This window comes from Microcaecilia unicolor, chromosome 2, assembly GCF_901765095.1.
Source record: "Microcaecilia unicolor chromosome 2, aMicUni1.1, whole genome shotgun sequence".
Taxonomy (NCBI): Eukaryota; Metazoa; Chordata; class Amphibia; order Gymnophiona; family Siphonopidae; genus Microcaecilia; species Microcaecilia unicolor.
In genome coordinates, this window is record NC_044032.1 from 52,938,284 (window position 1) to 52,952,706 (window position 14,423).

General features: G+C 38.7%; 1 protein-coding gene across 1 annotated transcript; it reads right to left on the reverse strand.

Annotated features, from left to right (window-relative positions):
* Nucleotides 1-1,051: 1,051 nt before the first annotated feature.
* LOC115461898 (RNA-binding E3 ubiquitin-protein ligase MEX3C-like) lies at nt 1,052-2,356 on the reverse strand. The gene is given in 6 exon segments (XM_030191955.1): nt 1,052-1,744; nt 1,747-1,855; nt 1,857-1,987; nt 1,990-2,070; nt 2,073-2,192; nt 2,195-2,356. Coding segments are annotated over 6 exon segments (1,089 nt in total). The 5' UTR covers nt 2,256-2,356; the 3' UTR covers nt 1,052-1,157.
* Between the last annotated feature and the right edge of the window lie 12,067 nt (nt 2,357-14,423).

Genomic DNA, 14,423 nt, shown 5'->3' on the forward strand with positions numbered 1-14,423 from the left:
CGTTATTTGTAAACTTTTATACGAAATGTAACTCTTCAAGTGGAAATAAAAAATAAAATTTCTATATATATATATACTAGTTCAATAAACATAGAATTTTAAAGTTATACTGACAGAAAATCTTTTCTTTTGCCATGGGAAAATAATGCTTCCAAAAAATAATTAGTAGAAAAAAAATCCATCAGGAAATCATTATAATTTCAATCTGAGTTCAGATTTAACAAAGCAATTGTGTCCCACAGGTTGAAATGCAAAAGTAAAAAGGAGCATGATAAAGTAAGATTATTCCTTGTGACTGGACATTTGACTTTTGATATTTAATAAACTGATTGCAGGCTGAGGTCACAGCTGCTTTTGTAAATTTTGGGAGGGCACACAGCTAACCCTGTTCCCACTTTCCCTATGATTGCTAAAATAAAATGTATACATAATATGCAAGATGGACGGGACATAAAAACTGCTTCACATTAAACTTATATATACCAGTTAAAAGTGTAACTTTTAAGAGTAGTTTGGTAAGACTAAGGAAAGGAATAAAAGCATCCTTCCTATTAGTCAAAAATATGCACGTCCCAATGCCCTTGTTGAAATGGAAGAAATCCTATTGGCAGATTTCTTTTCCATTAGGTTAAGAAAAGCAGTGGGTAAGAACTCACAATTAGTGAAAAATTTACAAAAAAACTGCATAATTAGGCAGAAGTTATTATAAGTTAAAAGGAAGAAACTGTTTTACAAGAATGGCAGTAGAAACAAGGCAGTATTTAAAGTTATCTTGATAAACTGAAAATGGCATAACCCTTCACAGCACATTATATCTCTGTTAGAACTATAAGGTTAATGGTCTAATTAAAAAAAAAGAAATAAAAAGAAAAAGGAGTTAAGAATCTAATACAGTTCTTGTGAAAGTCATAATTTATATGCTCTTATTAATTTTTCCTCCTTATTCTCAAATCATAAACCAGGTGTCTAGCAAATCAAAAGTGGACCAGAGACCAAACAAGGGTTTAGTGTTACAATAGCAGCTTTTTTTAGATAATAATGGATGACATTAGCCTAATTCTAAGACAGTTCAATGACAGTTATAAGAATCTGTAAGGAAATTTAGTAAGAGGGGGTCTGTTATACCCATGCCATTAAAAGTTTAAGAGTCCACAGATCTAAGAATGGATTCGGATTGCCTGAGTAACAGCGGTCTGGCAGACAGGACACATTGGTGTTTCTCTTTCACAGATTTTGTTAGCACATTCAATGCAGAAGAGGTTGTGGCCACATGGAACCAGGGCTGCAATGATTTCATTTTCAAAGCATATCACACAGTCATGCTTTCGTCTCGACTCTGGAGGTGAACTTGAGGTGGAGCCACCATTGGAAGAAGAGTAGCTGTTGCTACCATTGGAAAAAGCAGGGATGTAGATTGGAAGGCCAGCCTGGTTGTTCATAGCAAGAGGGTCACTTCTTACCCTCCTGGCAAGTGGATGTTCCATACTTTCAAGAAAAGTAGGTGACAGACTTCCTCTGCGTTGAGCCTTCATGCATGCTGTGGGATCACTGCCAAACCCTGAGAGTGGATTTGCTGGCTCAAATGGTGCCCAGATGGTTTGGGAAGGTGCTGGCAAAGAGTCAAAGGCAGGAGGGTCAACCACCAGATCTTCTGAGCCTACAGATTGGATTGTATCTCCAAACCAGAAGCTTCCTGTGCTAAATGGGCTAGTTGGGCTGAAATCTGCCAACCTATTGCTTCCAAGAAAGAATCTGTAGAACCACTTCCTAGAGAGCTAGAGCTATCATTTCGATAATTTGAAATCATTCTAGTACGGCCAGGAGCTGCTGGATTAGAGGTCAGCCAAACAGATGTAAAGTTGGCCACTTTCAATGCTGACATCTGTACCGTTGTAATGGAAATCATTTTCTTCATTCAGCTCAATATAGTTTCCTGTGCGCATGGCAATATGCATTTCTATTTCTTCACGTGCTCGATCTACATTTCGGGCATTCCTGTCACCTCAAAGACTGGCTCCTTGTCTCTACTAGGAGTTACTATGTATGTGTGTGTCTGCTGCTGAATTCGTTGATGGTAGCGCCTTTGGGTCCAACCACGAGTCCAACTACACGATAAGGCACCCTGACCTGGACAGTGGTCTGCCCTGGCAGGTTGGGTGTGCATGGTGTACCCCCAAGGGCAGGACCATTTTGTTACGAGATGCTCTGATCATGGAAAAGTGCTCAGCAGCTGACAGAATCTCCCGTTTGGCCATGGCTACATCTTCTTCCGTCCAGTGACTACAAAAACTGGTTCTTCTCCACGAACAGGTGTTTTAATGTAAGTGTTTGTCTTGGCTCTTAGTGCTTTGATTTTGCAACCTATTTAAAAAATATGAAAAACAGAAAACATTTGTAAGAATTTATATTTCAGAAACATTTCAATGTCATTATCAGTCTTCTCTCCTTTTCCCACCAATCATGTGTTACTGGTCAGGTAATAGCCCATAGCCATTTAAATACCAAATCATAGACAGGAAGGATATTTCCTGATTACTGTCGTCATGCAGAGTTGAGAGTCTCCAGCTGATCTGAAACACTGGTAATTATCTCCATTCCCAGATATTATGCTTATTTCAATTTGAGCGCATCCTGCACCACAAGTTTGGTCACTTACCCAAACACATTCATAAAATAAGTAAACAAACACAATCATGAAAAATATACTCTTCCCAATACTATTCTGACAATCAATCCAGTAATTCCCTACCCTCTTACCAGAGGAATTTTAAATTTAAAAGGAAGGGCAAAAACTAATTTTAAATTGGTTGTTTATTCTTCTGAAGACCTTTACAATGGAGTAAAGTAATTCTGAAGTAAACAGAATACTGGAAATCTAGGCTCTTAGAATATAACCAGGATATCCAAGAAGTTTTAACACACACAGTTGTGGATCAGTAGAAATCAAGCATTTTTCCTGCTGAAGGTCCTACTGAGGACTTGCTATATAACAAGTTTTTCAGTCATTATGGGAGAGATTTTATATATAGCAACTAAAGAAAAACAAAATGGTGCTGGTTTAAGCCTGATAATTGGTGCCTAGATTTAGGCACCGATTATAAATGTGCTTAGTTGATATTTCGGCGCCTAAATATGCCCATCCATTTACACCAACAAAAATGTGGCATAAATCCCAGCGTGCAGATTAGGCGCACTGGGCCACATTCTATAACTAGGTGCGTAAATTTCAGAATGCCCATGAAATGCCACTTCCCCGCCCCTTTTTGCCTACAAGCATTAGAAGTTCAGTGCACATCGTTACACAATACACAGCGAGTTGTGCGCCTAACACCAATTAATGCTCATTATTGCTTGTTAATAAGTGCTGTTATCAGCCCTCATTAGCTATTGAGCTTGTTAAATTACACTACTGTTACAGAATCCGCGCCGGGCTATCTATATAGAATCCAGAGGTATACCTGCAATTTCCACCTTGACAAAGAAGTTACCTAAGGTGCAGGATTGTCTAGACTTAACTAGTTGCTGGATGAACAAATTTAAGCTTAAACACTGATAAAAACAAAATTTATATAATTCGTTAACCCAGTTCTTAACTTAGGTCATATTCTCAAACAAAATATTCTTTTTGCCCTACATTAAAATCTTGGAGTCTATTTGATCAGCCCATCATGTTAATGATCTAATAAAAAGGTTCTTTTTGTTGATGAGGAGGAGAATTAGGAATTCTTTGAAGTAGAACAACTTACACAGTAAAACAGTAAGACGGAAAGATCTGAACGTTCCATCCAGTCTGGCCAACAGTCCTAATTCATTATCAATTCAAGATTAACATCAACAATGACTTGATATTATATACTTCATCATGGTCTCTCTTGGTGTTTCTGGGACGTAGACCGTAGAAGTCCACCCAGCTCTGTCTTATGTTCCAAGTATTGGAGTTGCCGTCAAAGCCATTTTACTGTAAACTGCTAGAACGCATTTTTTAAAAATATAGCAGTAAGTAAATCAAATCAAAAAATATTCCCCATAGTCTAATGCAACTCCTGGAGTTCCAGGTATTGCAGGGCACCAGGTGTAGGTATCCTTAAAAGATACAGTCCTGTTGCACTGTGAACACCTTTGAAGATGCCGAGAGTCTTCTTTTGATATTTCTCATCTAGAAAAATAAGTTGCGGCAAAATCAAATGACTCAATAGAATTCGCTGGCTGGGAGCTCAAGGCCTATAGATGTCCCACACTAAATAAGAAAAAAAGAAGCAAAACTTGAAAGTGACAGAAAACCTAAGGATCTACCAGGGAACTTGTGAAGTGAATCACATGCAGAGGCAGGACAGCTGAAATAAAATAAGGAAAATAAAGATAGTAACTGAGGTAACCACAATTCCGTGCCTATGGAAAAAGTTTAGACTGAGGAGTTCCCACATGATAGAACCCCTTAGTCACATAGTTTCTCACAATTGTACCACAGAGAAGAGATTTAGCTGAAACTGCCCTCAACATCTAAGAAGACAGGACTTTAATCAGTCACACCCCTGCCCCAGGTAAAAAATAAGTACCTGTATATAATATGTAAACCACTTTGAGTGTAACCCTGAAAGGAGATATCAAGTCCCACTCCCTTTCCCCAATGAAAAAAAAAAGGTTATGCATTTCAAACATCTATTACACAGTAATCCTATTATATTTGTGTTATCACCAAACTTCCATCATGGCCAGCAATTAGTACAGGCCTTGCTACTCTCTAAACTAGACTATTAATCTGGGTTCACTGAAGCAGTCAATCCAAAAATTCTAACTATTCAGAACATTGCAGTCAGATTAATTTTCTCCTATATAATAATTTGCACCTCAAACGTTCCATGTCTGTCTGCCTGGGTTCGTAACATCTCCTGATGTCAGCCAGCCTCCAGCGTTTCATTCACCTTCACTGTCCCACCCTTGCGTCAAGACGCAATGACGTCAGGAGGGATGTTACGAACGGAACGGAAGCCAGCCAGAGAACGTTCCAGTACAAATCGAGGGGAGGGGAAGAATCGCTGGACATGGAGAGGAGGACAGGGGGAGAGAGAGAGAGAGAGAGAGAAAAAAAAAAGCTTACAAGACAGCCTTCCTAGGGCCCGTTTCATTGTTGAGGAAATGGGCATGGTTCCACTAGTTTAAAATGTTCTATTCATATTGTGTTGACATTGTAAGTAGTATACTATGCTATACTTCGTATTATTTGAATATTTTTACTGCTGTAATTGTCTATGGCTTATGATTTATTCTTACTGTACACTGCTTTGAGTGGATTCTTTCAAAAAGGAAGTAAATAAATCCAAATAAATAAGATCTCTGCTTAATAAGTTACACCGGCTGACTATACAAGCTAGAATTCACTATAAATTATGCTGTATGTTATTTAAAATTTATAAGGGGTCTGTCCAGACTATCTAGTTCCTCTTACTGAATTTGGGAAATTTAATAAGCTTTGAAGAACCTGTATCTTTCTTACTTTGCTTTACCTCCTATTAAGAGCAACATTTATTTATTACATTTGTATCCCACATTTTCCCACCTATTTGCAGGCTCAATGTGGCTTACATAGTACCGTAAAGGTGTTCGCCCAAGTCCAGTAGGGAAACAAATACAAGGTGGTGATGTGGTCGAATAAAGGTACGTGTGTTTCAGGCACAATTGGGGTCGAAGAGAGGGAAGGTTATATAGTGTCCAATACGATCTTTGGTTTTGCTGTGTTGCAGAGTTTAGTCATTTATATTGGGTCGGTAGGGTATGCCTTTTGAACAGGTTGGTTTTAGCGATTTCCTGAAGTTTAGATGGTCGTAGATTGTTTTCACAGCTTTGGGCAATGCGTTCCATAGTTGTGTGCTTATATAGGAGAAGCTGGATGCATAGGTTGCTTTGTATTCGAGTCCTTTGCAATTTGGGGTAGTGGAGATTTAGGTATGTTCGTGATGATCCGGTTCTGTTTCTGGTTGGTAGATCTACGAGGTCTGTCATGCATCCTGGAACTTTGCCGTAGATAATCTTATGGACCAGGGGTGCAGATTTTGAAGGTAATATGTTTGATTGGGTGCCAATGCACTTTTGAATCGTTTTTTTGCCGAATATCAGCCTGGCTGCTGTGTTTGGGCGGTCTGGAGTTTGTGAGTTGTTCTTTACATCCCGCATAGATTCCATTGCAGTAATCTGCATGGCTTAGTACCATTGATTGTATTAGGTTACGAAATATTTCCATTGGGAAGAAAGATTTACGCATTTAAGTGTCCACATGGAGTGAACATTTCTTTGTAGTGGAGTTTACTTGGCTCTCAAGTGCAAGATTGCGGTCGATTGTAACACACAGAGTATTTTAGGCTGAGATAGGGAGGGTATGGTCTGGGGTGTTTATGGTTGTGGGTTTGTACTTATTGTGTTGGGATGAGAGGATGAGGCAGTGTGGTTTTTTCAGTGTTCAGTTGAAATGAATTGCCCGTTAGACTGAGCTTGATTCATTTGGTGATTTCTGTCAGATCGTGTCTGAAGGGAATGTAAATTGTGACATCGTCTGCATAGATGAACGGGTTGAGGCCTTGATTGGATAAGGACTTGGCCAGTGGGATCATCATTATGTTGAACAGTATTGGTGATAATGGTGATCCTTGAGGTACTCCGCAGTCTGCTTTCCACGGTGGTGATATGTTTTAATTTGATTTTACTTGGTATGTTCTGGTGGTTAGAAAACCCTTGATCCAACTAAGTATATTTCCACCAATCCCGAAGTGATCTAGGAGTCGTAGTAGTATATGATAAACTAAAGTACTTGCTGTGCAATATACCAAGATTTGGAAGCTGATATCCTCCTATTTTAATCAGTTTTCTAATTATGCAATATTTAGGAAAAATTTCAAAACATTCTTCAAGAGATATCTGGATTCATTATAATGGGAAAGGGAAATGGGACTTGATATACCGCCTTTCTGAGGTTTTTGCAACTACATTCAAAGCGGTTTACATATATTCATGTACTTATTTTGTACCAGGGGCAATGGCGGGTTAAGTGACTTGCCCAGAGTCACAAGGAGCTGCAGTGGGAACTCAGTTCCCCAGGATCAAAGTCCACTGCACTAACCACTAGGCTACTCCTCCACTCCCTAACACAGAATTTATGATGAAAATTGCTAATAACTATACTATTTTTTTTAAAAACTTTTGTCTACCGTTTTGTATTTTTTTTTTACATGTATGTAATTGCCTTATTGTAAACCACTCAGAATCAACTGGTATAGAGCGGTATATAAGCCTTTAAAAAAAGTTTTCAAAGATCAAACTATGAAACCTCTATTGACACAATTCCCACACACCCCGCTAGTCAGGTTTTCAGGATATCTACAATAAATATCATGAGAGATTTGCATGCAGTGAGATATATATTAGCATGCACTTCACTGTGAGTATCCTGAATACCTGTCTGGCCAGGTAGGCCCCAAAGATTGGGCTGAAAACCACTAACCGAGTTTTTTTTTTTTTAATCTAGAGGGAAGAGGGGAGGCCGTGTTTGGAGTACAAACATGTCACAGGTTTGGAAAGAATAATAAAGTGAAACCAACTGTGATAAGTAAAACTATCATTGCGTTCAAGATCTGCATGATTGTACACAAAATCATTCACGCAGAAGCCCCAATCTACATGCTAAACCTCGTGGACTTGCCTCCCAAGAACGCCATAAGATCATCCCGCAAATTTCTCAATTTGCACTTCCCCAGCTGTAAAGGACTAAAATACAAGCTGATACACGCTACCACCTTCTCTTACATGAGCACGCAGCTGTGGAATGCATTACCTACAGCCCTGAAAGCTACTGACGAAATAACTAACTTCCGCAAATCTTTGAAGACACATCTCTTCAACAAAGCCTACAAAGAGAACCCATAGCCTCACAGAACTACCTCACCAATCCATCCAATCTCTAAAGTCCACCTTCCATACTATCCTGCCTAACACCTTTCTTCTGTCTTCCCTTACTTAATCTCTATACAATACTAAGTGTATGTGATATCATGGAATGACAATGTCATAAACTCTGTAAGCCACAATGAGCCTGCAAATAGGTGGGAAAATGTGGGATACAAATGCAATAAATAAATAAATCAAAGGATAGATTTCACAGTTTAACCACAGGGTGCTACCATCTCTTATCAATAGGCATTGCTATGCTTCACCACTACTTTACAGCTTTCTTAATCAGTAAGTTTCACAGTAGAATTAAAGAAATTAAAATACAAATCTAAATCATTAAGAGGCAGCATATCAAACAGAAACTTGGGACGGAAGAGCAGGTATGATGGAAAAAGCATGCAGAGCACCCTTATGGAAGTATTTCCCTCTGTATGTGTCTGATCGGGAATATACAGAGATTCTCTAATAGCCAGCCCAGTAGGGACAGGGGTATGGCAGTGTGGTTGGAAGGCAGCCATTTATTTTATTGTATTAATCTGTGTGGGGTTAGAGAGATTTTTGCTGCTGCTATCCATTTCCTTCCTCATCCACATCACTTTACAATGGCTTTCTAATGGCATAATCCTTACTTTACAAGGGGCTTATTCTGTGTGTATATGTTTTCAGTATCTACTGGACACTAAAGTCACATCTTAATTCACTTAGGGCCCCATTTGCTAAGCCGCTCTGTAAGCATGCTAGCTTTTCTTTTATGTGCGCTAACGCTAGAGATACCCATATATTCCTATGGGCGTATCTAGAATTAGCAAATGCTAAAACACTAGCACACCTTAGTAAACAGGGCCCTGATATTTTATGCTAAATAGAAAGAATGAAGAGCATCTTAACATCAAAACAAATTAAAGGAAGAAATCATGCAAAAATCTTTGTGTCTTTACATTAGAAGGACAAGATTAGGCCAAATCCTTTTCCATGATGTTATGGAAGAAATAATCAGATTAAAGTAAGTCTTCTGGTAGTGGTTCTGTATAGTGCCCCTCAGGACCATTTTCCATCCGGTTATGAGGACTGCATGATTACTTCTATTTTGTGCTAGTCCAAAAAGGACCTGTTTCAAGAAAATTTGTTTTTTTAAAAAGCAATCTAGTAGTCCAATTTATGTTTCCATTTCATTCATGAATTTGCTTTTCACACCAGGATAAATTTTTTTTTTTTTAAAGTTTAGTCCATAGCGTTCTACATCAGTTCCAGATAATTGTGCTATAACGTGGCTGTGGCTATGCCAGCCAAGTGGGAGAGTAAGATAATGCTCCAGTCGTTGTGGATACAAAATAAGACTTGCCACACTGGGTCAGACCAAGCATCGTATTTCCACCAGAGGCCAATCCAAGACACAAATACCTGGCAAGATCCCAATAAGTACATAGCTTCCATGCTACTTACTTTCAGATATCTGTCCAAACTTTTTTTTTTTTTTAAACTCAGCTATACTAATTGCTTTTACCATATTCTCTGATAACAAATTCCAGAGATTAACTGTATTGAGTGACAAAAAATATATTTTCTCCATTTTATGTATCTCTAATATATCCAGAAATGTTCTTTTATGTCTCTTGCTTTAAAACCATCATGTATTTCATCACCATGTAACCCAAAACCCTCTGTAAAACCAATTGTATGTTCTCTTCTACCTCCAGCATCCATGAAGAATTGTAAGCCACATTGAGCCTGCAAAGAGGTGGGATAATGTGGGATACAAATGCAATAAATAAAATAAATAAATAAATGTACTACTTAGTAACTAAATGCAATACCCTAGTCTTTGTACTTCTTGAAAAAAAAAAAAAAAAATCGGGCTGCACGTTAATTGCAATTAACAATTAACCGCCCTCCCTCCCCTGCAGTCGGCCCAGCATCTCTCTCTCTCCCCCCCCTCCTCCGGACTGCCAGCAGCTCTCTCTCCCCCCCCCTCTTCTCCCGGTTTACCTTTTCATTTTCAGTAAGTCTTCACCCTGCAAGCAGCCATATTGAAATGCTGCCTCTGCTTACATGGGGCCTTTCCCTCTGACCCATCCCACCCCCTTTTACCTCAATTTCCTGTTTTCAAAAGGGAATGGGACGAGTCAGAAGGAAAGGCCAGGTGCAGGAACAAAAGATTTATACAGGTCCACTGGATCTTAGGCAGAAAATCTTGTATCATATATCTATTTTAGTTGAATGCTCTAATGCATGCTTATTAGGTGTATTATTAGCATTATGCAAACACTGTATTATATCTTTGGTATTTGAATTCCAGTGTTATATTTTTGATACTGTTTCACAGTAGTTCTAAGTTTCAAATTTATTGTTTTCAAGTTTACCTCATTTATTCTTGGTTATTTTATTATATTATGCTATTAACAATCGTACCTACTGTACACCGCCTTGGCTGAATCTTCATAAAGGCGGTCAATAATCCCAATAAATAAAATACATGGATTTTACTCAAAATTGTGGAGACTTTTTCCCACACTGGGAGTACTTAAGTATTACCACACTGGAACAGACCAAAGGTCCATCAAGCCCAGCATACTGTTTTCAACAGTGGCCAATCCAGGTCATAAATACCTGGCACGATCCCGAAAATGTTCAATACATTTTATGCTGCTTATTCCAGAAATAGCAGTGGATTTTCCCTAAGTCAATTTAATAATGGTCTATGGACTTTTCCTTTAGGAAGCCATCCAGACCTTTTTAAACTCAGCTAAGCTAACCGCCTTTACCATATTCTCTGGCAACGAATTCCAAAGTTTAATTACAGTGTTGAGTGGAGAAAAATTCTCAGACTAGTTTTGAATTTACTACCTTATAGCTTCATCGCATGCCCTCTAGTCCTAGTATTTTTGGAAACAGTAAACAACTCACGTCTACCCGTTCCACTCCTCTCATTATTTTATAGACCTCTATCATATCTCCCCTCAGCCGTCTTTTCTCCAAGCTGAAGAGCCCTAGCCGGTTCAGCCTTTCCTCATAGGGAAGTCGTCCCATCCCCTTTACCATTTTCGTCGCCCCTTCTCTGTACCTTTTCTAATTCCACTATATCTTGACATGCGGAGACCAGAATTGAATTCAATATTCGAGGTGTGGTCGCACCATGGACTGCTACAAAGGCATAACATCCTCACTTTTGTTTTCCATTCCTTTCCTAATAATACCTAACATTCTGTTTGCTTTCTTAGCCACCGCAGCACACTGAGCAGAAGGTGTCAACATATCAATGACGCCGCCGAGATCCCTTTCTTGGTCAGTGACTCCTAACGTGGAACCTTGTATTATGAAGCTATAGTTCGGGTTCCTCTCACATGCACCACTTTGCACTTGCTCACATTAAACATCATCTGCCATTTAGACACTCAGTCTCGTAAGGTCCTCTTGTAATTTTTCACAATCCTCTCACGATTTAACAACTTTGAATAACTTTGTGTCGTGAACAAATTTAATTACCTCACTAGTTACTCCCATCTCTAGATCATTTATAAATATGTTAAAGCAGCAGTCCCAGCATAGACCCCTGGGGAACCTTCTCCAATACTGACCATTTAACCCTACTCTCTGTTTTCTATCCTTTAACCAGTTTTTAATCCATAATAGGACACTACCTCCTATCCCATGACTTTCCAATTTCCTCTGGAGTTTTTTCATGAGATACTTTGTCAAACGTCTTTTGAAAAATCCAGATATACAATATCAACCGCTCGCCTTTATCCACATGTTTGTTCACCGCTTCAAAGAAATGTAATAGATTAGTGAGGCAAGATTTCCCTTCACTAAATCCATGTTGGCTTTGTCTCATTAATCCATGCTTTTGAATATGCTCTGTAATTTTGTTCTTTACAATAGTCTCTACCATTTTGCCCAGCACCGATGTCAGGCTCACTGGTCTATAATTTCCCGGATCCTCTCTGGAACCTTTTTTAAAATATTGGCGCTACACGGGCTACCCTCCCATCTCCCAGTGCCACACTTGATTTTAAAGATAAATTACATATTACTAATAGTTCCACCAGTTCAGTTTTCAATTCTATCAGTACTCTGGGATGAATATCATCTGGTCCAGATTTGCTACTCTTCAAATTTGTCATATTGCCCCATTACATCCTCTAGGTTTAGAGAGATTTCATTCAATTTCTACGACTCGTCAGCTTTGAATACCATTTCTGCACTGGTATCTCTCCCAAATCTTCCTTGGTGAAGACCGAAGAATTCATTTAATCTCTCCACTATGGCTTTGTCTTCTCTGATTGCCCCTTCTACCCCTCGTCATCTAGCAGTCCAACCGATTTTTTTGCCGGCTTCTTGCTTTTAATATACTGAGGCAGCTTGGACAGAGAAATCATATTAATTTGTTAATTCTGTTTAAGTTTGGTTCAGTCCTGCAAGTGATAGAATGCCATCTGGGTTTAATTACTCAAATGTCTAGCTTTTGCTAGACTAGAGGTTAGAAAGGTCAGAGAGAAATGAAACTTTCTTTGTCCCTTTTTGAGTGATGGATTGTTCAAAGGCATAATAAACCACATCTGGATGCCATTCTAAGTAAGGCATACTGGACAATCTCGAGGGGATCAGCAAGCAAGCTGTTTTAAAAGATTAGGCTGAATGCTGTTTAGAAGGAGATAGAGTAGATTTAAATAATTCTAGATAATTTAGATTTTGTCTTATAAGGAATTCTGATTTTTGCTTATTTTAAAATGTTTTATTCTGTTTAATTAATAAGTTTTATTTCTCCCTGTAAAATATCTTTTCAATTCAGTGTCTGACTTTCAAGTGAGATTTGTCTGCAGTTTAAGAGGTCATCATCTGGTTTGAATTATCCACAGTCCTAGCTAGGTGAAAGAGGTCAGGAAAAGTCAACTCTTCTCCTTGATGGATTATAGCTAAGTGTAGGACTGGTCTCCTGAAAGTAATAACAAACCATGTCTGTGTGCCATTAAGCAAGATTGGCCCCTTAATGAATGCCAGAGTCCGGTTAGTATTTTAAGTTAACTGGGAATCTGAGAATTTAATAATAATAAAATGCAGGAGATAGGTGCCACATTGTCTAGTTTGAGAGGCCCCAGGTCAAAGGTCAGTTTAGGAAATATCTCAAACCTATGTAACTGATATTTTTGAGTAAATGTGTAGAGATAATTAGTTCAAGACAGGGTAATCAATCTATTCTTTACCATCTGGTGAGAAAGGGGGGCTAGAGGGGTTTAGGACAATATATAAATGAGAACAGAAGCAGCTTACGTTAGACGAGAAGGAACCAAGACAGGAGACACAAGACACAGAGAGCTGAAGAGAAGGAGAGAGCTAGCGCTGATGTCCTACTTTGTTTGCTGGCAAATAAAGAAGATTTCTCTCTCATTCTGGTGTGTGGTATTTGACTCCTGAAGTACCACAGATTCTGCTAACAATAGTGGTAATTCCTGCAACAATACCTAAACAAATTTTACTATGTGTTTTTGCCTCCAACGCAATCTTTATTTAAAGTCCCTCTTTGCATAAGACTTCACCTTTACCACAGTTTTGGACCACCTACCAACTGGATAAAAGTGAACACTAGATTTGCATCTTATGAGAACACTGGATGCATATGCTGCATAACTGATGTTTATGGTCGCTATATGGTCAGTATCCCCCAGATTCTATATGGCGCGCCTAGCGTTTTGCGCTGAAATCCAAGCTATGCTATAACAGGCATAATTTAACAAGCCAATCAGCATTAACAGCATTTAAGCAATAATGACCACTAATTGGCAATAATTAGAATTTATGCGCACAACTCACTAAGAGTATTCTGAATCTCAGTGTGCAGGCAAAAAGGGGCATGTCATGGGTGGGGGCCAAAATTTACATGTGTAGTTACAGAATATAGCCCAGTGCGCCTACCTCTACGCACAGAAAATTTCCACCATGTTTTCGTTGGTGTAAATGGACACACATAATTTTAGGTGCTGGGATATCAACTATGCATATTCTATATACTGCACCTAAATCTAGGCATCATTTAGAATACAAAGGCAGAAATGTTTTCTGCGTGGATTTTTTAAAGTGCTATATATAGATCCCCCCCCCATTTACTGTGATTTATATTAGTTCTGTGATATATTGATAAAATAATAGATCGTTAAGAAGTGCGTAGTTTACTAGATATTTTATTATTATTGAAACTACTTTATATTGTATCCCTCAATTTGTTTGTGTTTTAATTAAGAATATAAGGGAAGTTGAAAAGAAAGATGACCACCGGGAAAGGTGGAAGGGGGGGGGGGGGCACAGAGAAAACTGTGAGAGGATACTATTGAAATTTATGAGTGGAGTGGTTTGGCTCAATCGGGCACAACTAACTTTTTGAACACTAAGCGGTCCTTTTACCAAGCTGCGGGGAAAAAGGGTCCCGCGATAACAGCAGGGGCACTTTTTTCTATGTGCCAGGGCCCTTTTTAGTGCAGAGGGGAAAAAAA